At 43.4% G+C, this 25472-nt stretch overlaps 1 protein-coding gene across 1 annotated transcript in view; it reads left to right on the top strand.

The window, feature by feature from the left end:
- The window catches only part of LOC148514825 (ovostatin-like), a 106073-nt gene that overhangs the window by 70232 nt on the left and 10369 nt on the right, over positions 1–25472 (top strand). The window contains exons 21-31 of the mRNA XM_088480948.1: positions 872–990; positions 3569–3620; positions 5528–5611; positions 6667–6843; positions 8122–8203; positions 12971–13130; positions 15806–15880; positions 17228–17390; positions 18871–19091; positions 22097–22312; positions 25134–25258. Coding sequence (XP_088337074.1) covers positions 872–990; positions 3569–3620; positions 5528–5611; positions 6667–6843; positions 8122–8203; positions 12971–13130; positions 15806–15880; positions 17228–17390; positions 18871–19091; positions 22097–22312; positions 25134–25258 — 1474 coding nt within the window. The remainder of the gene's footprint in view (positions 1–871; positions 991–3568; positions 3621–5527; positions 5612–6666; positions 6844–8121; positions 8204–12970; positions 13131–15805; positions 15881–17227; positions 17391–18870; positions 19092–22096; positions 22313–25133; positions 25259–25472) is intronic.

The following is a 25472-nucleotide window of genomic DNA, read 5'->3' as shown; positions in this document are numbered from 1 at the left end:
AGAGAAACCAACAAATTCTGTGATTTTAGCTGTTTTTATGCTTTTTTTAAAAAAAATACAGATCCAAAACACAAAACCCAGAACCCAAAACACGGAAGGGTGGTTTTGGCAAAACCAATCCAGATCCAAAACACGAAGAAAGATCCAGATCCAAAACCAAAACACAAAACACGAAAAGTGGCCGGTGCACACCCCTAATATATATATATATATATATATATATATATATATATATATATATATGATAAAATAAAAGTGAAAGGCACTTCCTAGTGCATTAATTTTTGACTTTCCTAGTGTCATATAATTTCTATAGACTCCACACAAACCATATATAAAGCTCAGGGAATACCTTTGGGCTAAAAGTGCTTGTTGTAGTGATTTATCCTGGAAACAAATCCCAGCTCCACCGGTCTTCCCAGGGACTTTTACAAGAAGTGCAGGTATGCAAAATAAATCAATCTCACCTCTCAATCTCTCTCTCCCTCTCTCTCTCTCTCTCCCCCCCCCCCCCATCTGGGGTGCCCTTGGCATGTGACCACACCATCTACATAAAAAAATATCATACAAACTCGGCACTCACATGCTTTTCAAACTGCAACTCCTTTGAACACAGGGAATGTTGGTTCCAAAATATTGCAATTATTTGTTAAACCCCTCCCTTTTCAAGCACCTATGATGGACCCTTAAGTTGATTTGAGCACTACTTTGTATTAGCTTCTGTATAGGAACTGTCTCGAACGCTCAGTTGTAGACCTAAACTATTGATACTAATTTGATGTGACTCTGAATTACATCCCGTGGTATCTGCATTTCTGAATTTGCAATGAAGCCTTCTGCACCTGTACACCGACTTGCTCCCATTTTGCAGGTGTGCTAGATGTCAGTGTGACGGCTGAAACTATCCATATCGGTGATTTATGTGAAGGCCCCGCGGACCCCGAGCAACCATCCCGCAAGGATACCGTAGTAAAACCTCTCGTTGTGAAGGTGAGACCACTCTTTCTTTTTCCTTCCTGCAGAAAGCCTTTAAAAAAAAACTCTGTGTTCCATTTAACAAGTGGCTCTTACCTAACGCTAACGCTGACAAGCCAGCTTCTGCGTTATATACTGTCAGGGCTATTTAACAAGAGTCTAATGCAGGAGACTTCAGATCTCTTGTAATAGACTAAATGACACTATAGACAGCAGTCCTCATTGTTCTCCATGGGCTGTGTGTGTGCATAACACGTCATAGCCCGCAGTTTTGTCTACACACCTTAACTAAACTTGGCTTATATCTCAAAGCCCCAATACCATCCAGTTATGCCCATTCAGCTGCAAGCGGAGATGCGTACAACTCTGCATTGTCCTCTGGAGAGTGAGAGTAGGGGCACTTCCATAGGGCAGAAACTAAGGCCAGACAATGAGACATAATGCAGCTGGAGCACTACTATGGGGCACAAAGCAAACTGGGGCACTACTATGGGGCATAAAGCAAACTAGGGGACTAATATGGGGCATGAAGCAAACTAAAGCCTGCCCTAGCCAAAACAGTGCCCTAGGTAAGATTTTGGGTGGTGCCAACCCATAGGGCTGTGCTGTGGCCCCTTCCCCATTATGCTGCGCACCCAGCACCCCTCACCCAGCACAGAACACAGCACAACACACATCACCCAGCACCCCTCTCCCAGCACAGCACCCGCGCTAACCACTAGCCGTCGTCCAGGTGCCCTGTCTCAGCAAACCACCGCTGCCCGCTCACTGTTTGCTGCTACCAGGCCCAATCGGAGCTGTCAGCTGAGCTCCGATCATGGATGCTGCACAGTGACAGTAGCAGCTGCCATAGTCTCTGCCCTGCCAGCAGCAGGTGCCCCAGCCGTGCCTGCCCCGAACCACTGCTGGCCCTAGGCGGGCTTGAGTGCTACTAGGCATTCCAAATGCCCTGAGGCATTTGCTTAGTTTGTCTATGCCTAGGGCCGGATCTAGAAGCAAACTAGGGCACTACTATCGGGCATGAAGTAAACTAGAGCACTAATTTGAAGCATAAAGCACACTGTGGCACTATTACGGGGCATCAAGCAAACTAGGGCACTACTATGGGGAATGAAGCAAACTAGGGCACTATTATGGGGCATGAAGCAAACTAGGGCACTGCTATGGGACATGAAGCAAACTAGGGCACTGCTATGGGACATGAAGCAAACTAGGGTACTACTATGGGACATGAAGCAAACTAGGGCACTACTATGGGACATGAAGCAAACGAGGACACTATTATGGAGCATGAAGCAAACTAGGGCACTGCTATGGGACATGAAGCAAACTAGGGTACTACTATGGGACATGAAGTCAACTAGGGTTACTACTATGGGACATAAAGCAAACGAGGACACTATTATGGAGCATGAAGCAAACTAGGATACTACTATGAGACATGAAGTCAACTAGGACACTATTATGTGGCATGAAGCAAACCTAGGCACTACTATGGGGAATAATTATTTTGGTTGGATATTATAATATGGGGTAATGATTATGATGGCAGAAGTTGATGGTCGTATGAGGGGGTGTGAAGATGAGGATGCGACTTTAGGATGTTAATGCGTTAAAATGAGTAGCAGCTGTAAGAGCGTCTCTGGGCAGCACTACAGAATGTATGACCCCTCTGCTGAGAAAGGGTCTCTTCACAATGTTTCTATGGGGCCCACACAGTTCTAGTTACACCATTGGATGGAATGGACTAGGTAAAATATTTAAACAGCAACTAAAGTCACGGCATTAAAATAATAATAATGAAAAACCTGAATTTGTAATGTAATCAGTCTCATCCAGTAGCCCATACAATTATATTAATATGAATGGGAATATCTATTATACAGGCAACAGCTGAAGATTAATTCAGCCTGATTCAGAGGTGGGTGCATTGCCGACGTATTGCGCATGCGTCCCGATGGTTACCGCCGGTGGTTGCAGAACGAATTTGGATGCAGAGAGACTATTTTGGTGGGCGTTCCTGGGAAGTAACGGGGGTAGCTAGTAAGACGGGTCAATTTCTGACAGACTAATGTCTGATGGTGCGACTGATGTGCGCTCAGTGGTGGAACTCTTTACACACAGCGGCGGCTTAGAGACGCAGCCGGTGGGTGCCTCAGTGGGAAGACCATCGGCTGCGGTTTTAGCATAAATTCGCAGTTGTGCTGCGCAAAAAGCAACTACGACTGCGATAGCGTCCACCTCTTAGTCAGGCCAGTGTGATGGTGGTTTGTATCCTATAGGGTAGATCTCACACGGGCATAACTTGTATCCTGCTGGAGGATCTTTCAGTGCCGGTGACATTGATTTAGTATTTCCTCTAATGGGTAAAATGGTGATGGTTATTGGCTGGCATCATGATTCAGTAAAAAATAAATACATTTAGTAATGTCTTTTGCATTGTTATGTACAGTTATGTATTGTGAGATCCCTCTGTTACATTTGCATACAGTACAGGGTTTATAGTAGCTTATAGGAAGGATAGTGCTCAAAATGCATTATATACAATATGTTCTGATCCTTGATTTTTTTTATTCCTCTTTTCTATTAAAAGGCTGAGGGTATACGCAAAGATGTAACCAAAAGCGACTATGTCTGTGTGAATGGTAAGTGGATGGTATTTAGCTTTATAGTATATCAGTATATTGTATAGGCTACAATCCTCCAGCCAGTGAGGTATTTTACCATCTAATTGGCTGGAAATTGTGGTGCGTTTTGAGCCAAAACAACCCCCTAACCCTCCTCAGTATCGTAACCCTAAACAGCTGGATGCCGATCGGCAATGCAGTTGGATAGCTTGTCCCAGGTGGGAAAGAGCGCCTGCTAGTGCGCAATCAATGAATTGCATCAGCTGCTCCCTGCTGACTTTATGAACACTTCAATTTGGATCATTACAAAAGCAATTCCCATTTTGATTTCTACGTATATGTTTGTCTGGGATTGGGTATGGTCAAAATCCTGATCCCGGCTTCCTGACATTGTTTGGATATGACACCTGTCGGTAGGTATCCTAACCCTTCTCTACCCCTAACCCCAACCCTCCCTCCCCGGTGCCTAAATTAACCTCTCACCCTAGTGTCAAAAGTTAATCTCCCCCTCCACGTACCCTAAACCTAACTCTCCCCTCCTAGTGCCTAACCCTCCCCCTCCTCCTAGTGCCTACCCCTAACCCCGCTACTTACCTTCAAGATGCTGGTGGTTGGGATACCAGAGCCTGGATTTTGAAAGGTGTTGGGATTCAGGTGCCGGTATTCTAAGCTCCGGAAACCCCTTTGCCGGGCTATTGAACGTATCCTGTTTGTATGTCGTTTGTATTCAGTTCCAATTTATGTTGAAAATGGGACATTAGCATTTATTAACTATGGGGTCTATTTACTAAGCATTGTTAGCAGACAGAGTGAAAAGTGATAAGGTGCCAGCCAATTAGCTCCCAACTGCCATTTTTCAAACACAGCCTGTGAGATGACAGTTAGGAACTGATTGGCTGGCACCTTATCATTTTTCACTCTTTCTCCTAACACTGCTTAGTGAATAGACCCTGATATTATGTAAGACATTTTTCATTATAATATTGTGTACAAATAAGGTAATTTAACTTTTATGTTTAGTAACGCTGTGAAGCCACTGGGGACAGCTGCTACTGTTTTTATAGCTGGAGATTTCTCGACCTAAGTTAAACTGACCTTACTGTATGTGCGCAAATGTGCTTTCCCTTGAGTGTATTGTTCTGTGTACATTCTGTCTCCTATATTGTCAAATACACTAATAGAAATGATTCATTCACTAGGCTCATCCATTACTGGATAGTTGGATATCATGTCATTTTTATGATACCATACTGTAATTACATGAGCAAGGGGTCTCTGGGCCTGATTCAGAGCCGGACGCTATTTGCGGACGCTCGTTCAGAAAAAGGGGCTGGCTATTTAAATTAAGCGCTCGCTCTTTGCGGTCTGTTGACGCCTCTATGTCTGAATGAGCGAACAAAACATGCGCTAACTATTTTGGAAAAAACGCCCCCTGGCCGCTCGCATCCTACGTCATCTCCGCTATTTATTAGATTAATCGTGTACATCGAAAGGTGTATGAACTGCTCGCAGTGCTTGTGGTTGGATTTTCCTACCGCAATCACTGCGAGCAGTTCAGGCTAAAAGACAACCAAGTGAAGTGGTCAATGACGCTGCTTTGTTAATTATGCACTCCCATTAAATGCCCGTTTTGACCGTTTGGCACGCCTGCGTTCGGATCTCCACTCCCCATTTTCATGCACCTTCCCCTGTTACCACCCACAAACGCCTCATCCTGTCACTCAAATTAGCAGGCATTCGCTATTTTGCAAGCACACGATTTTCGACCGCACTGACTGGTTCGCGCATGCGTACTAAAACCCATACGCATGCGCAGATGTGCGAACATCACTCGGAGCGAACGAGCAGCCGCTTATGAGCGGCTCTGAATAAGGTCCTCTATCCTCACGTTATTGGGTGTACTAACCAAGTTTATTTTCCCTCAGACACAAGTGTTGTAATACTGAACAACATCCTTCTTTCTGAGAACACTGTGGCAGATTCAACAAAGGCGACTCTTACTGTAATTGGTAAGTGCAAAGACACTTTGATTTTTTTTTTATAGGTAAACAGATGTAATTTATCAGGGATGTAGTTATGTGACCGGCGGAATATTTTGACACCTATGTTAAATCCTTTACCGGGATTACAGTGTCGGGATTGAGACCGGCGGTCTCATAACTACATCCCCTTCGCAGGGACAGGGTGTTAACACAACAGCTGTCTCTGAAAAGTTTCATGCTGAACAGTAGAGTTGAAAAACAATAAAATTAAAATGATCGTGTCGATGTTGCCCGAAAATATTCGTGACAACATCGACACTAATGTTGAATTGAGCTCTGACTAACTTAGCATTGGGACAGCATAAGTTATCTTCTGCATTTAGTTAAATATCGCTATTATACTGCAATCACTTTAATTGTCAATGGGGGACTATGGTCTGCACCAATTTATCAAAGCTAACATTTTTAAGATTGACACCCAGTGGCTGATGACCTTTAAGCCACTGTCTCATCAGACCGGATTCTTCAGATCCCTCCCCTGCAGCATCGACTGAGCGCACGCGTGGTTCACGATGCCCTAGCAATACAAACGGCACCTTCATGACCGCCGCGATAGGCAAACGGTGAAGGTAGCTTCATTGCAGAGCCTCCTGTAGGAAGCACTGTCAGTGCAGGACTTCAATGGTACATTGCTCCATCAACTCACATTTTATCGCTCTTGCTCACTGAAATTGACAACATGTTGCTCTTTGTTTTGTGCACCTAGTAACAAAGAATATCATGGACTGTAGTTTTGCTGGACTAGCTAGGTAGCAGAACGGAATTAAGCTTTGTTATCACGAAGGATTAAAAGGCAGCTTCTCCTTAATTATTAAAATAAGTGATTTAGCCCAAGACGCACAACTTCAATGTTGATCGATGTTGATAGATTTTTATCGATTTTAAATAGATCAAAATCAGCTTTTAGTAAATATACCCTTTAGTCTTTCTTGCCTTCTATATAATGTTGTCATGTTCCTATGTCGCTTTGTAATATTAAAGTTGTTGTAAGGTCACAATTTGTTATCTTTATATGTTTGTAGGAGATATATTGGGCCGCGCTGTGACCAATCCAGAGTCTTTGAACAGAGAGCCCACAGGATGCGGAGAACAGACGATCGCTACTCTCATGCCCATACCACTTGTTGTGAAGTATATGAAACACACTGGACTCCTGACAGATGAATTTGAAGAGAGAGCTAAGCTAAACATGGGAATTGGTAATCCTAGATCTAGACTTACTTTACAGAAAGTGATTATTTACATTATTGGCAGGCAATTGCAATTTCCTAGCCTGTTTAAAATGAAAGGTCTGTAGCAGAAAAGTAAAATGCTTTGATTATACCTTTAGAACTTCTATGGGAGATCTGAGATAGGAAAGTGCCATGCACAGCCAGGAGAACTGACACATTATTGTGTAGTCCGGGTGAGGGACAAGTCAGAGAGGCAGTTGTTTTGGGCTTAACATGGCTTACTCGTGTTAAGCTGGCCACACATTAGACCAACTTTCATCCAACCATCCAACTTGTTGATTGGTTGGAATGAAAATCTGGTAAGGGATGAAAGCAAATGACAATCAGCAATTTGATCCCACATGCCGAAAATTGGACAGAAACTGTTGTTTGAACAAATTGTTTAGATCAAACATTTAACAAACTTGTCTGACCGACCATTTTCATCTGTTTTCTGGCATTTAGGAGCAAATTGCTGATCATCATTTACTCTCATACGTTACCAGATTTTCATTCCAATCAATCAACAAGTTGGATGTTTGGATGCAAGTTGGTCTAGTGTGTGGCCAGCTTTAGACGAGTACTTAAGTCAGTTACTAGATTTCAAATAGAATATTTTAAATGTCAGGGTTTTTAGTTGCTTGCTACCAATGAGAATTTGCTTTTCAATTCTTTTGATGACAAAAAAAATATATTCATACACTGAAATATACAATTGTAGTAACCCTAACATAGCGTACTCAATAAATCCATTCATACTGTAGTTAAGAGAGATTACTTGGCCCCATGCTAGCCAATAGAAAGCCTCAAATTGAAGCTAAGAAACCATAGTTTAAAGTGATAGTTGAGTTTATTGGATGTCATTAAAGAAATACACCAAGTATCCTTTCACAGTGTAGTTTAACATTGTTTCTGGGTGCAGAAATGCCTTATTGCAGCAGAGCCTCTGTTGCATAGCCAACTAGAGTAAAATGAACACACACCAGGCCTGTACCGCTATACTATCGAGATAAGGGAACACAGGTGGCCCAGAACAAAAGTGCATTGGAAGGACACTATAAGGCCATGGTTTGAGACATGCATAGGACAAATGAGGTTCTACCTTTCTATAACTTCAGTTAATACAGTTGGTAATAAAAGGTAAATGCAGCAATAAAGGACACCCTGAGTGCAGTGTGGTACTCCTAGTTTAGTGTTCTGTGATTTACTCAGAAGGTGGTACAGATACTGTAACATGGACTGTAACACCATCATTTCCTCTCCTAGGCTACAGGAAAATGCTCAGTTTCAAGAATCCCGACGGCAGCTTTGGTGCTTTTGCACCAGGAAGATCTGATTGGAGTGCATGGTAAGTCAGACGGAGACTGTACAATCATTGCCTGATGTATGGAGGGACTGACACTGGCTAAGCCATAATATACAGTCATTGTATTATATATGGAGGGACAGACACTGCCATAATGTACAGTCATTGCATTATGTATGGAGGGACTGACACTGGCTAAGCCATAATGTACAGTCATTGCCTGATGTATGGAGGGACTGACACTGGCTAAGCCATAATGTACAGTCATTGTATTATGTATGGATGGGCTGACACTGGCTAATCCATAATGTACAGTCAATGCATTATGTATGGAGGGACAGACACAGCCATAATGTACAGTCATTGCATTATGTAGGGTGGAGCTGACACTGGCTAAGCCATAATGTACAGTAATTGTATTATGTATGGAGGGACAGACACTGCCATAATGTACAGAAATTGCATTATGTATGGAGGGACAGACACTGCCATAATGTACAGTCATTGCATTATGTATGGAGGGACTGACACTGGCTAAGCCATAATGTACAGTCATTGCCTGATGTATGGAGGGACTGACACTGGCTAAGCCATAATGTACAGTCATTGTATTATGTATGGATGGGCTGACACTGGCTAATCCATAATGTACAGTCAATGCATTATGTATGGAGGGACAGACACAGCCATAATGTACAGTCATTGTATTATGTATGGAGGGGCTGACACTGGCTAAGCCATAATGTACAGTCATTGCATTATGTATGGAGTGACTTACACTCACTAAGCCATAATGTACAGTCATTGCATTATGCATGGAGGGACAGACACTGCCATAATGTACAGTCATTGCATTATGTATGGAGGGACAGACACTGCCATAATGTACAGTCATTGCATTATGTATGGAGGGACTTACACTCACTAAGCCATAATGTACAGTCATTGCATTATGTATGGAGGGACAGACACTGCCATAATGTACAGTCATTGCATTATGTATGGAGGGACAGACACTGCCATAATGTACAGTCATTGCATTAAGTATGGATGGGCTGACACTGGCTAAGCCATAATGTACAGTCATTGCCTGATGTATGGAGGGACTCACACTGGCTAAGCCATAATGTACATTCATTGCATTATGTATGGAGGGACTGACACTGGCTAAGCCATAATGTATAGTCATTGCATTATGTATGGAGAGACTGACACGGGGCAAGCCATAATGTACAGTCATTGCATTATGTATGGAGGGACAGACACTGCCATAATGTACAGTCATTGCATTATGTATGGAGGGGCTGACACTGGCTAAGCCATAATGTAAAGTCATTGCATTATGTATGGATGGGCTGACACTGGCTAAGCCATAATGTATAGTCATTGCATTATGTATGGAGAGACTGACACTGGGCAAGCCATAATGTACAGTCATTGCATTATGTATGGAGGGACAGACACTGCCATAATGTACAGTCATTGCATTATGTAGGGAGGAGCTGACACTGGCTAAGCCATAATGTACAGTAATTGTATTATGTATGGAGGGACTGACACTGGCTAAGCCATAATGTACATTCATTGTATTATGTATGGAGGGACAGACACTGCCATAATGTACAGAAATTGCATTATGTATGGAGGGACAGACACTGCCATAATGCACAGTCATTGTATTATGTATGGAGGGGCTGACACTGGCTAAGCCATAATGTACAGTCATTGCATTATGTATGGAGGGAGTTACACTCACTAAGCCATAATGTACAGTCATTGCATTATGCATGAAGGGACAGACACTGCCATAATGTACAGTCATTGCATTATGTATGGAGGGACAGACACTGCCATAATGTACAGTCATTGCATTATGTATGGAGGGACTTACACTCACTAAGCCATAATGTACAGTCATTGCATTATGTATGGAGGGACAGACACTGCCATAATGTACAGTCATTGCATTATGTATGGAGGGACAGACACTGCAATGTACAGTCATTGCATTATGTATGGATGGGCTGACACTGGCTAAGCCATAATGTACAGTCATTGCCTGATGTATGGAGGGACTCACACTGGCTAAGCCATAATGTACATTCATTGCATTATGTATGGAGGGACTGACACTGGCAAAGCCATAATGTACAGTCATTGCATTATGTATGGAGGGACTGACAGTGGCTAAGCCATAATGTACAGTCATTGCATTACGTATGGATGGACAGACACTGGCTAAGCCATAATGTACAGTCATTGCATTATGTAAGGATGGGCTGACACTGGCTAAGCAATAATTTACAGTCATTGCCTGATGTATGGAGGGACTTATACTCACTAAGCCATAATGTACAGTCATTGCATTATGTATGGAGGGACAGACACTGCCATAAAGTACAGTCATTGCATTATGTATGGATGGGCTGACACTGGCTAAGCCATAATGTACAGTCATTGCCTGATGTATGGAGGGACTGACACTGGCTAATCCATAATGTACATTCATTGCATTATGTATAGAGGGGCTGACACTGGCTAAGCCATAATGTACAGTCATTGCATTATGTATGGAGGGACTGACACTGCCATAATGTACAGTCATTGCATTATGTATGGATGGGCTGACACTGGCTAAGCCATAATGTACAGTCATTGCATTATGTATGGAGGGACTCACTCTGGCTAAGCCATAATGTACATTCATTGCATTATGTATGGAGGGACTAACACTGGCTAAGCCATAATGTACAGTCATTGCATTATGTATGGAGGGACAGACACTGCCATAATGTACAGTCATTGCATTATGTATGGAGGGACTTACACTCACTAAGCCATAATGTACAGTCATTGCATTATGTTTGGAGGGACAGACACTGCCATAATGTACAGTCATTGCATTATGTATGGAGGGACAGACACTGCCATAATGTACAGTCATTGCATTATGTATGGAGGGACTTACACTCACTAAGCCATAATGTACAGTCATTGCATTATGTATGGAGGGACAGACACTGCCATAATGTACAGTCATTGCATTATGTTTGGAGGGACAGATACTGCCATTATGTACAGTCATTGCATTATGTATGGATGGGCTGACACTGGCTAAGCCATAATGTACAGTCATTGCCTGATGTATGGAGGGACTCACACTGGCTAAGCCATAATGTACATTCATTGCATTATGTATGGAGGTACTGACACTGGCAAAGCCATAGTGTACAGTCATTGCATTATGTATGGAGGGACTGACACTGGCTAAGCCATAATGTACAGTCATTGCATTATGTATGGATGGACAGACACTGCCATAATGTACAGTCAGTGCATTATGTATGGATGGGCTGACACTGGCTAAGCCATAATTTACAGTCATTGCCTGATGTATGGAGGGACTTATACTCACTAAGCCATAATGTACTGTCATTGCATTATGTATGGAGGGACTGACACTGGCTAATCCATAATGTACAGTCATTGCATTATGTATGGAGAGACAGACACTGCCATAATGTACAGTCATTGCATTATGTATGGAGGGTCTGACACTGGCTAAGCCATAATGTACAGTCATTGCCTGATTATGGAGGGGCTGACACTGGCTAAGCCATAATGTACAGTCATTGTATTATGTATGGAGGGGCTGACACTGGCTAATCCATAATGTACAGTCATTGTATTATGTATGGAGCGACAGACACTGCCATAATGTACAGTCATTGTATTATGTATGAAGCGACAGACACTGCCATAATGTACAGTCATTGTATTATGTATGGAGCGACAGACACTGCCATAATGTACAGTTTATTGCATTATGTATTATACTTTTCAAAAGCAAGAACATTAATAATATAAATACATATTTTACATGGCATCACAAGGGTTCCATATTGTTGTACAAAAGGAATGGAACATAATGGAATAATGTGTTCCCTACTTTGAATTATACAATCACTGGCATTGCGACTTGTATAGCATATAAATTATAGAAGTTATTCTCATGAGCACAAGTGATCAACTCCTAGGGGTTATTGCAGTGTTTTGATTTTTCATTGCATTTCAATTTTTGGCTTAAACACCCGGGAAGTGATGATTTGGAAAAGCCGCCATTTAGTAAATAAGCCCCTTAGAATATACACATATAAGCACCACTTGTGCAATGAAAAGCAATCTGTATTAGGCGATTACATATTTAATTATTAGTTTCAAATGAATATAATCATTGTAAGAATTTGCAAGGAAAACAGGGACTAGAGATGGAAGGAAAAAGTCACATGAAGTGTGTTCTTACTTTTACTATATTTGGGTATATTACTGAGCATGTTGATGTAGAGTCGCATACAAGTAAATGACGGCATGAATTCATGTTTAGACAATGTTCAATGATGCCATAATATCGTAAAGTAGGGTATGTGTGTTGAAAATGAGATTTCGATTTTGGATGATTCTCAGCAAAGACCTGTTGTGGTCTCTTGGTCGGAACTGTGTTTGGGGCACTGGGAAATGATCATATTGTCCCAAACAAGAGAGAAATTAACTCAGCAGATACGTTCTATGAAAATTTACCATGTACCACCCCACCAGAAAAGAAACTGGGGTTCGTACGGGTTAAACTGAGCAGGTGGACAGGGACTTTGTGGCACCTGTTTAGTACATGATCCCTGCCTTGGCCTACCTAAATTAAGGAAATACAAACAACATTTGTATTATTATTATTATTATTATTATTATTATTATTATTATTATTTTAGATGTTGCTTTGCTTTGACAATTTGTGCTTTTTGATTTCTCCTTTAGGTTGACTCTCTTAACCTTTGACACTTTCCAGAGACTTGTCCCACACACCTATGTTGACCAGACAATTTTAAACCAAGCCTTGGTGAAACTGGAAAGCTTACAGGATTTAAGGACTGGTAGTTATGAGCCAAGGGGAACACTCTTTAACAGTGCCCTGAAGGTAAATGAGGATTTAAAAGCTGGTGGTTACCACGAACAGGACTAGACCCACTTCCCATTAGAGTGCAGATGCACTCTCTGCATTGTACGGTCACCTTATGGCTTCTGTTTGTATAGATCATGGGGGGCAGAAACCAACATGATGAACAGTACCTGACTCCCTCAGTGGTCATTGACAGCCGCAATGATATGTGGTGCAGTGCTGCTGTGCCTCAGGTTCATCAAGATATTTTTACACCTTATCCTCTGATTTATAACATAGTTACATTTACAGGGGGAAATGTTTCAACCCTTTCAAAGAGTGGAGAAGTTGCCCATAGCAACAAATAAGCTTCTGTCATTTTATAGACTGAACTTTATAATTGCTAGCTAGAAGCTGGGCAATTTCTCCACTTGTCCACTATTACACTTCTCTACTCTTTAGGAGGTTTTATATATTTTTCCCAGTGGCGTTGCTATGGGAGTGCTGGGGGGTGCGGGCCGCACTGGGTGTCACCCTCGGAAGGGGTGACACAAAAATGTCGGCTCTTCCTCAGTGACAGGAGCTTGGTGCTGCAGTGTGACATTCTTCTGTAACACTCAGCCCCTGTCATAGAGGAGGAGCTAACACTGCAGGCACTAGCCACCGGGGGCAGCACATCCCAGGAGGTATTTCCTACAAGGCCACGCCACTTTATGAGAGACCATACCCCTTTTCAGATGTGCACGGCTCGACCATGTGAGGGGAATATGGAGTGCGCACCGGCTGTCACCAGACCCCCCATGACGCCTCTGATTTCCCCCACTGCATGGGTATTAAAAGTAGAGATGAGCAGTTTGGTTTTTGAGAGAACTGAAGACAACCGAACTTTAGGGTTCCCTAATCGAATGGATTCCCAGTAAGTACTGAGGCCCTGTTTCAGACCCGGATGCTCTGAAAGAGCGCTCACTCTGAATCAGGGCATTTTTCTTTTGTGCGGCCTCCTGGCCGCTCGCATAGCTGTGGGTGACCACCCACAGCTATTGCAAGCAGCCAGGTGATAGTCTCGACCATCGGGGCTTGCGACGAGACCCTTGCGGTAGGGTCTTGTTCCCGTAAGCCTCAGTGAGCTTCTGGCTCTTAAGAGTCAGAAGCTCACCACTGACATCACTCGTGATGTCAGTGGGGCCCCCCCCAAACAGCAGGCATTCCGTCGGGAAAGCCTCCGTTTGGCCAGCCACCACCCTGCCCGCCTCCAAAACGGTGCGAGCTGTCGATCAAAATCAACAGCCGCCCCCTTTTGGTGCGAGCGACATAGCATGTGCACTTCGGAGCCGGCTCCGGCGTGCGCATGTGCAGTGGGAAAACATCGACCCACTCGTGAGTGCATAGCGCTTGCGAGCGGGTCTGAATCAGGCCCTGAGTTCTGACTCTGGTCTTCTCGCAATTCGGAACTCGCATTTAAAAAACGGATTGCATTTAATGCCCTCCCTCATGAGTTCAGGTGCTGCGAGGTGGTCAAAATTGACTGAATATGAATGTAATTGATGTTAATAATACTGTAGGAACCAAAACAGGTCCAAGTTACACGAGTTGAGCTGTTTTTATAAATTTTTAAAGAAAACCAAAATTGAAAAGAACCAGAACACTTCAGGGTAGTTTTGTCAAAACCAACTCCTTTTTTATTTTTGGAGGGTGGTTTTGGCAAAACCAAAACCCAAACACGGGGAGGTCCGCACACCTCTCTAAATTAAACGTATTTGTTTACTGGAGAGGATGTACTTCCACCCAGTCATATGCGGTGAGGTCAAGGGCTAAGAGCTCCGACTGCATTTTCTCAGAATCATTTTTAATCATCATTCAATCATGATTTCATAATACCGTACATCCAGAGGTTAAAATTAATTATTTCAGTACTGACTATACGGACTATGGCCCTGATTCAGAGCCGGACGCTCTGACCAGAGCGCTCGCTCTGAATCAGGGCCCACCTCCATAAATATGGAGCGTCCTCCTGGACACTCGTATAGCTGTTGGTCACCACCCACAGCCTACACGAGCGTGCAGGATGATGGTTGCGATGGTCTTGACCATCGCGACCATCGCCAGTGCGAGCAGAAGCCTGCAGTTGAGTTTCTCAAACGCAAGGCCAGGAGTGATTTTGGCTCTATCAGAGCCAAAATCACTCCCACTGACATCACTAGTGATGTCAGTGGGTCCGGCTTCTGATGGTAGGCGTTCCCTTGGGAACGCCTCCGTCTGGCAGGCACGCCCCGGCACGCCCACCAAAGGGGGCGTGCTGTCAATCAACATCGACAGCACGCCCCCTTTCATCAGACACAACGAGCGAAGGAAAGTCCTTCGCTCATCGCGTCTCGCGCATGCGCACGACGGAGCTCCCTCCGTCGTGCGCATGCGTAGTGCACACCATCGACCCACTTGCGAGCGGACAGCCGCTCGCGAGTGGGTCTGGATCAGGCCCTATGAATGTACCAGACACCCAGCTTATTTCCTATGGGGCACAAGAACAAAGGTCCTCCCCATGCACAGAAATTGAGATTTGAACCAAACAACTTTTGTCTTACATTTCATGTGATATTATTTTGTGGTTGTGTTTTTTGTTGCTTTTTTTATTTTTAAATTTAGCCAAAATAACAAATATTGCTTTTGGGAATCCTGTTATAGTAGAAACTATAGTAAAATAAATTATCTTACAGGGTGGTGCAGAGGGCACAGTCTCCTTTACAGCGGCCGTGGTGGTTGTTCTGTCGCAATCCAGCTATGCGGCATCTGTAAGTGATTATCTATTAAACCTCCTAACAGCTGATGTGTGTCTTGAGTGTGTGTCATCAGCTACACAAAGCAAATGTATTTAGGGTGGCTCCCTTTTATGACCTCACAAAATTGACCATCCATCACAAAAACACACCAGGGCAGGTGGTGCACTGTACCTGTTTCGTTGACACAGGCTTTCTATGCCTGACAATGAAGGTGAGTGCACCCAAACCACTTTTAGCGCACCCAAGGCCGCTGATCTGCTGTTCTTTCCGGCCACAAAGACATACTCTAATGCTAAACACCTACCAAAATAGGGAAGAGAGGGTGAAACCTGACAAAGGAAGACATTTATAACCTTATCCTAACCACACCCCCAACTATCTTATAGGGCAACACACAACAGCTGACATAACACACAATCCAGCTCCCAGCCTTGTGATTTAATGGGGCCCATACATCTGCGACTGATTGCCGTAATTCCTAGTTCTGCTGACGGCAGGTTTGTGGAATCAGGGATAGTCAACATGTTGAAAATTTTTGATTTTATGTCATACAAATGGTCTGAATCGGCGAGTAGTGGATTTTTTTACATGTTCAATTTCTCCCAATCCACCGATGGATCGCCAATCATCAATGGCTGTGGATCATGTTGGATCAGCAGAATGGGGAATTGGGGCCATAGGTATATGGGCCACTTTAGTTATGCCAGGCTTATGGCATCCTTCTCCCCATGCATGAATCGTTTGTAGTACCAGTGACCACTACCCTATTGCTAATCTTCATACTGCTGTTTGTTTGAGGAGTGTGTGGGGAATTATTTTATCTTTGTTTGTTGATTTCTAGAACTTTATGCTGTCCCTTCCCTTCCCTTCCCTTCCCCCCAGAAACTGTCTAGGTACATGGTTAGGCAAATATTCTTAAACTGATAGAGCTAAAACCTCTCATAAGGTTAAAAATTATAATTGATTTGTAACCAAACCTGAACGAGGCAGGACTGAAAATAGAAGTCTCACAAAACTAAAAGAAGAAATCGAGGTGTGAAGATGAAGGCTCACTTGCCAGGAAATTTATCAAGCCTTCGAGAACGATGAATTAGAGAGGTTTCCCATAACAACCAATCATTTACTAACTGTTTCATGGTTGCTATGGACAACTTCACCACTTTATCTCTCTAGTAAAATGGTATACAGTTACAGATTACCAATTGGCAATACCCAGGGATTATATGTTATTAAATACAATACTTGCCTGAATTGGATGGTATTGTTTGTTTTTAAGCTGTTTTTCTGCTTGAATATTTTATTATTTTGATGTAATTTTTATGTAAATGATTTCTAAAATGAATTTCTGTTTGTTTAAAGCCAACAATGCTTCGTAAAGCTCTTGAATACCTGGATACAGCCTCTAGGCAAGATCAGAGTGTTTATAATCTGGCTGTGCTGTTCCATGCGTTCCGGGTGACTGCGAATGTGGAGCGGAGCAATGCAATGCTAGAAAAGCTGAAAGACCTGGCAATTGTGGAAGGTACTGGCTTCACCCTTTGACAAACAAAGCCCTACATGAACTGTTAATCTATCACCAATTCATTCCAACATAATTGTTACCAGAACAACCATAGTCCAAAAAAACTAGGATAACAGAGCTGGAAGGGAAAAGTATGGCCTGACATCTGAAATAGGCTTCATTATCTGGGGCAGTGGCGTAAGTTCATCCCAGACGCCCCGGAGGCCAGTTATAATTTGGTGCCCCCCCCCCACCCCCGGTCACAGCCGCGGACACTGTAATCTAGCAATTCGCATGCAGACAGGCTATAGATAGACGAAGGCAGCAGCTGATGGTCTGACATGGAGCTCTCCACTAGTGTATGGAGGCTTCTCAGGTGCCGGGAAGGGGTGCTATGTATTGGGCGGCAGTGACGGTACACTCCGGGTACATGATTACAGCCCTAAGTGGGGTGAATATGTTGTGGACAATGAAGGAGGTGCCCCTTCAGAGCTGGAGCCCGGCGGCAGGCGCCTCCATTGTCTCCCATAGTTCTACCCCTGATCTGGGGAGTTGTGTTAAGTGTGTATTTTTGAGACATTGGGAGATGTACCTGAAAAGTAGAGCCATGGACAAGTGGAGAACTTGCCCCTATCAACCAATTGCATTCTAGCTTGCATTTATCAAGTACAGTGCATTCTATAATATGATGGGTAGAAGCTGATTAGTTGCTATGGGTAACTTCTCCACTCTTTGACACATCTCCCCATTGTCCGAAGAACAGGCAGAGCAACCTGTGGCGTGCCAGGTGTTGTGAAACTACAAGTCTTATCCCACCAGGTTTTAATTTTAACCAGGAAAGCCACCAGTTGTCTAGGCTGGCAGTAGACAATATATACAGTAGCTGCTCTGAATGATTATAACAGGGGGGAGATAGAGCACCGCCTGTAGTCAGCTCTTATGGGGGAAACCACTTGGGTAGAATGCAAACTCACACACATCACTCACATATCCCAACATCCTCATTCTCTCATCAAAGTTAATCATTATTTATTCATATTTTTATAGCACCAGCATACTCTGTAGCACTATACAACATACGGCAAACATCATAATGAAAAAGTCTGTATGAAAAGACAGTGGTAAGAGGTTCTCAACACATAGGGCTAAATAGTAATTTTGGATTCCTCCTTGCCCTTGGTGGTGCTATGCATTATACCAAATCTCCAGCAGGAGTCTTCGGTACATGAAGAGAATTGCGAGCTGCTGTCTACGGTAAGGTGTAAGAGACTCCCCTGGAAGGCGGAAGACCTCTTTCATTCACGGTGACAAGTGCACTAAAAGATAATGAGAACAACAATAAGCCAGAAAAATAATAACCCTCCCAACTTGATAAGCGTAAATGAAATCAATCAATGGTGCTATGCCCAACACGGACCTCGTAATGGGAAGTTTCTGCCTAAAAACCGTTCTATGTAATTAATGCCTGAAACCCATCCTCTACCTCTCTAACCTCTTGCAGATGGCACCATTCACTGGGAGCGTCCCATCAAACCCGAGCGGCAGACCCCCTATTTGTTCGCTCCTAAACCTGCATCAGCAGAAATTGAGATAACGGCCCGTGTCCTGCAAGCCTTGGCTGTGGGGCCTGATCCGTCCGAAGAGGAATTAAGCTACATGTTGACGGTTGCTCTTTATCTTACAAGTCATCAGAGCTCATCTGGGTCCTACAGATCTACATCGGTAAGATACTTATTATTTATTGCGCCATCATGTTATGCAGCAGGGTAGACTTAAGCTATGGCCCTGTTGCAATTAGGTTACAATGTCTAGAAGTCTAGAGTACACTTGTGAGATGAGGTGGCTGTTGGCGGGCATACATGTCCATGGACAAGGCACTGTGACACTTTCCAGATATTTATTGCAATCTTCAGTTGCAATGTATCGCTTATTTCTAGTCATTTACACAAAAGGCTTCATTGATATACAGTGAAAATTAAAAGAAGCACAGCAATGAATATATGTTTTCACTGTGATACATTTGAACTGTGGAGGATGAGCAATCGGTCCCTTAGATAATGCTAATAGAGAATAAGGGGTCTATGTATTAAGAATCAGGGTACTGGCGCGATTATTAATGGTCCAACTCGCCGGGGATATTTTCATTTTTAATAAAAATATCCCGGCTATGTACCATGGGGAACTCGCAGGGACAGCGGTTGGGGTAACCACTATCCCAGCGAGTTATATCGCCGGCAGTTATGAGAAGTGAAGGACTTCCCCAGGGGAAGCTGACACTATGCATGCGCACAGGGGCAGCTTCTAGGACTGGCCAGGGGATGCGGGGTTCTCTCCATCCCCTGGAGACCCCATAGAAAAACAGTTGTTTACACCATCTGAAGATGGTGTAAACTACCGGTGCTAAACTCCGAAAAGCTTCGCTTTTTGGAGTTTAGTACATAGGGGTAAGATCATAGTCCCCATTGATAATAATGGGGACTGCGATCTGCAGCGCTAATTAGCACTTTGCCAGAGATTTCTGTGAAATCTCCTGCCTTGTGCTATTAGTACATAGGGGTTAAATCATAGTCCCCATTGATAATAATGGGGACTGCGATCTGCAGCGCTAATTAACACTTTGCCAGAGATTTCTGTGAAATCTCCTGCCTTGTGCTATTAGTACATAGGATCGATACATAAAATTATGGAGAAACTGCAGTTTCTGCATAATTTGATGTAAAAATCAGCTCGATACATAGGCCCCTAAATGTACCTAAAGGATCAAGTTTACTTGAGACAAATGAAAATGGCAATGGCCATATGAGCTGGAATGTGGGGTGTTAACTCCGCCCACTCAGCTCGTCCGTGCCACATACCCGATTCCACTTGACTTGTAATATTGTTTAGGAAGACTTTTAAATTCTCCGACCCTTTCGTTAAAATTAACGCTGACTACACACTTCATTGCAAAAGAGATTAAAAACATTTCCATTTTGTGAAACCAGCCAATATTCATGAGCCCCGTCATTTCAGAAATAACCAGTGTTCTCGATTCGATGTGAGAAATGAGGCACCTCTCAACAGTGTCGCTAGATAGATAGATACCATGACCGCTGGGAGGATGCTACGGTTGGCTCTGCACACTGTAGGGTGCATGCTCGGAACATACTTAAGACATTCTAAGCAGCACTGAAGCAATGCTACTGGCCAAAAAGTGCCGTTCTATGCACCCTGCTAACTAGATGCAGGGACATTGGGCAGTAACGGTGCCGACCTGAGGGCCTTGCGTCCTGGGCGATGGCGCAGCTCGCACGCCCTGCTAGTTACTACCACTTGTGGTGCCAGATAAATAAAGGTGGTTGATGGTGAGAATAATAAAGATAATAATAATATTAAACCATTCATAGATTGCAAAGATATATAGGATGACCAGTATAGCACAAAATCCTTCTCCAGCATTGACACTGTTCACAGTAATTAGAACTTGAAGCACACATCACTGCCAATAACTGGACTGTTGGAGATATACAGAAGCAATCCGAAGCCTTTCATCACATGATGTTAGCTGTCAAATGGATTTCAGTGAAGTCCAGGGTGCCCACTTGTCGACAAGTTTTATCAACGTAACAAGTATCAAAACTCGTTGCATATGAAAAATGGTGCTAAAGCCAATCAGCTCCCAGCTGTTATTTTTCAAACAGACGATAGTTTGGAGCGGATTGGCTGGAGCACCATTATCATGCACAATAAGATTTATCACTTGTTGCATATGATAAAATTAGTTGATAACTGGTCCCCTAGGTGACTATAGGTCATAGGCTGAACTGCCTCCCTAGCATTTTCTATTTATCGACTTATAAAAGATGATCGTGAAGGTGCTCGGGATGGCATCCGGGGTATTCGGGGCTGTAGGAGTGTTCAAACATACCCACTTTTGTCCACTTGCCCAGCAGGGCCCCCTGGGCAGTCTGAAATGTAACATACGGCTGATTGAAGGGGGCTGCACCTTTGTAAAAACATTGCTCTTAGTGGAGGGGTCCCTTCTGCTAGTTGGTGAGGAACGGGGAAATATTTGTATAGTTGCAATAATGCTTCAAACATGTTTATGGACGATGTCATAATTTTAATGAAAAAAAATATCCTGCTGTCTTTGAAAACTTACACTGCCGTTTGGTTATAACATGAAGCGCTAACAGGTTAGATCACCTGTAAGGGGTTTTATTTTACAGCTTTGGGATATGTGTAGATCAAGGTGAAATGGGGAAAACTTGCAGCAGTTTGTGTACTGTATGTCCCTAACAGACGTTTCCCTTTATGCTATGCCAATCCCGGAGGATGCCGGAAATGGATGAGTTTATTATCATTATTACATTTTATTTATCGGGCACCACCAGTGGTCCGCAGCACCGCACATACGTCAACAGTAGGAAAGTACAGGGTACACAGAACATTACAATACAGTAACCAAAACATAAATAGAGCACAAGTAACAAAGCACCACAATTCTCCATACACAATACAGCTGGGAAGGTGGAGGCTGCCATAGAAGTGCTAGAGAAGAGGGCTGTGAGACAGTAGGGAGGAGCACTCTGCTCCTAGGAGCTTATAATCTAGGAGGGAAGATAAACAGATGACATGAGGCATTGAGTGTGTAAATGGGGACCTGAGGACGTAGGCAAGGTGGCGATGGCTGAGGCAGGATGGTGTGGAGAGCGACACATTAATGCATTGCTCCTCTTTTTCCTCAGGACACTATGGAGTCTCTGAAAGCTCTCTCTGCTTTTGCTGCTTTGGTCTACCAGAAAAATACCAATGTTGCTGTCCAAGTGAAACTTGCAGATAATATCCTCCGAGAGATTAACGTTAACACCGACAACAGACTTCTGGTCCAAACTCAGCCACTGTCCCAGATACCTGGAAACTATATCGCTACCATCAGTGGGACAGGTTGTGTGCTGCTCCAGGTAACAATGTTGCATTTATTCCTCCTTAATCCTATTTTACAGTTAACGCATACAGTATATAATGAACAAGCTTGTGTAAGGATTTTCTATCCTTGCCATAAAGTGACTAGACAGCCTTTCACTCCAACCGCTTCCAGGTTACATAGGGGCCCGTTTATGAACCTAATAAGGCCCATACACCTAAACGACCAGCATAAGATCAGATGAATGATACGTTTTCCCTACGATTCTCCCGGAGCTCCCTGGCTGTCCCGGCAGCATGTTTGTGGTTTTTCTAGCACAGGATCAGTCGTAAGATCGATCCTTTGTCTCACAGGCTCATCAGGGGCTCATCAGGGAAACAGTCACTGAAAGGACTTGAAATGCCACACGATGGATCGCATGAACAAAATAAACGGCACGATCCTCATACGGATACGACGGGCAAGATGTGCTGCACAATATGATCAGAAGAGACGACTGTACGAACAGCGGGAGCGCGCATCGGATAATTTCATAGTAAAAATACACACGTTTCTTACAAGTTCGATCATACGGCGAGTCGAAAATCGTGTAATCGTGCTGAAATCGCGTAGGTGTATGGGGGCCTTAACACTTATTGCAGCGATATGTGTACACGTCATCACCAGGTTTTTAGTTGTTATACTTTAGTTGGCTTTTGATTAACTTTGTTATCTTTTGTGCTAACTGTTGGGAAGCTCCGAAGCGATCAGTAACGCTCGCTGCGGCAGTTGAGTATTACCCATCTGCCATACGGTAGATCCAAAATATTGAATTGTGGCTACGATAACTTTTTTTTACTTTTATCACTGATCAAGAGGAACTAGGCGAATGTTCTGCGGACTAGTTCGGAAAATGCCACAACTTTTTTATGCAAGTTACTGTCTAACACAGCATTACAAATGTAATATAAAAAAAAAAGCCGATCTAAAAATAAAGCATAACTAAATAAAAAATGTCTTCTACTTTTATTTTAGGCTGTCAATGGAGCTTAGTTAATGTTGCAACTTAAATAAAAAAATCATGGTTTCAAAATGGCAATGTGTGACTGGTTGGTGGTGGCTTGTTACATCAGATGCTGCATTAAGGGCTGATGCATGAAAAACTCAGAACAGTGGGGATCCAAATCCAACCGAGCTGAGGCTCGAGTGTTCCCACCGACTCGGATCCCCACTCCGAGCCCGACGTCAGCGTCTCGAGGCGCTAAGTCCCGCAACTCGGCGCCATTTGTCCTGCACACTCCGACAGCGTGCTACTCTGCAACTGGGCTGAGGGGGCACTGAGTGGCTAGATCACTAGCGCTGATCAGTGAGTGGCTGTATAGGGACACACACGCTGATGCTGCACTATACCCTGCTAAGTGGCTGCGCTGGCAAAAGTGACTGTATATGTAAGGGGGCACCCTGCACGCTGCGCTATACTCTGCTGATTAAGTGCTGGATCCAGAGACTCACAAGTGGCTGCGACTGTGTAAGGGGGTACACTGACTACAAGAAGTGGCTGTGTGTTAAAAAGAAAAAAGAAAAATTAAAAATAGCCCTCTGTGTATAACAAATACAAGCACCGTGACTGTGGGCCATAGCCCTCTGTGTATAACAAATACAAGCACCGTGACTGTGGGTCATAGCCCTCTGTGTATAACAAATACAAGCACCGTGACTGTGGGTCATAGCCCTCTGTGTATAACAAATACAAGCACCGTGACTGTGGGCCATAGCCCTCTGTGTATAACAAATACAAGCACCATGACTGTGGGCCATAGCCCTCTGTGTATAACAAATACAAGTACTGTGACTCCTTTGGCTGTAGCCCACTGTGTATACAAGTACTGTGACTCCTTGGGCCGTAGCCCACTGTGTATACAAGTACTTTGACTCTGCTGGCTGTACTCCACTGGGTGGGTAGGAGGGCCCAAGGACAATTCCATCTTGCACTACCTTTCATTTCTGCCACTGCTGTGTGGCAATGTTTCATAGATGTGCTTTACACTGTGGAGTCTGTGCCACTGCGCCGCTGCTCTGACGCTTAGTAACCAGTCGGCTCACTGCAACCTTTGGCCAATAATGGTGAAAACAATATTGTGAGCTGTGAGGTGGTCTAAATTGACTGTAAATGACTGGAAATTAATGTTATTGAGGTTAATAATAGTCTAGGAAGAAAAAAGAGCCAATTTTTATGTGATTTTAGCTTTTTTTTTGGAAATTTTTGTAAAAAATCCAAATCCAGTCACGGCAAGTTTGGCAAATCCAAATCCAAACAATGAATTAGTACTAGGGATGAGCAGGTTCGGTTCTACTCGGTTCCGTTCGGATTTAAAAACCGAATCTTATTGGCTATCAGCTGTCACGAGTTTTGGATAGCCAATAAGATTCGGTATTTAAATCCGAACGGAACCGAGTAGAACCGAACCCGCTCACCCCTAATTAGAACCAAATCCGGCAAAAATGGTCCGACGCACATCCCTAGTTATAATTGCCCTCCTGTCATCTCTTACAATGATTAAGACCTAAATGAGGGTTAAGCAGAAATTTTGGTGCAAGACGGCAAAATATTGTGATAAGGCCTGTGGTCCATAGGTGCTGGAACACTGTTATCATTAAGATTTTCAGCAGGATCTTAATCGCTGACAAATGTGTTCAATATTGCTTAAAGTATTTTACTTAAATGTATAGTGAAAATTGCAGGTAGGAGGGAGCAGCTTTTACATGAGCACAAAGACTTCTGATGAACTGTGTTGTGTAAATTATACTGTATTTTAAATAATTATATATACATTGACTACTTGGTAATGTGTATCTGTATGCTTTGTTTCTTGCTACAGACGGCCGTTGAATTCAATGTACCAGTGCGTCAGGAAAACGCTGCCTTCTCACTGTCAGTCAGTACCTCTCCTGAGAGCTGTGTCAATGGAGTAGCATATACCATTCCGGTACAGGTCAATGTGAGGTATGGAGTGCATGGCCATACATTATTATGCATGTTCCTCTCCCCCTTATTGTACATACTTGGTTATGATGAGTCCATGATTAGAGATGCACAAAATATATAGACGTACCTTAGGGATCAGCTGCTTTCACATTTGAGTATGAAGGATAAATGAATGAAGACTGGGCAGGACAGTCTTTCTAGAGATAAAATACAGGAGGTGGATTTCACATGG

This window comes from Taudactylus pleione, unplaced genomic scaffold, assembly GCF_031769625.1.
Source record: "Taudactylus pleione unplaced genomic scaffold, aTauple2 ptg000258l, whole genome shotgun sequence".
Classification (NCBI taxonomy): domain Eukaryota; kingdom Metazoa; phylum Chordata; class Amphibia; order Anura; family Myobatrachidae; genus Taudactylus; species Taudactylus pleione.
The sequence above is the reverse complement of the archived record's forward strand: the minus strand, read 5'-3'. Positions and strand labels throughout refer to the sequence as shown.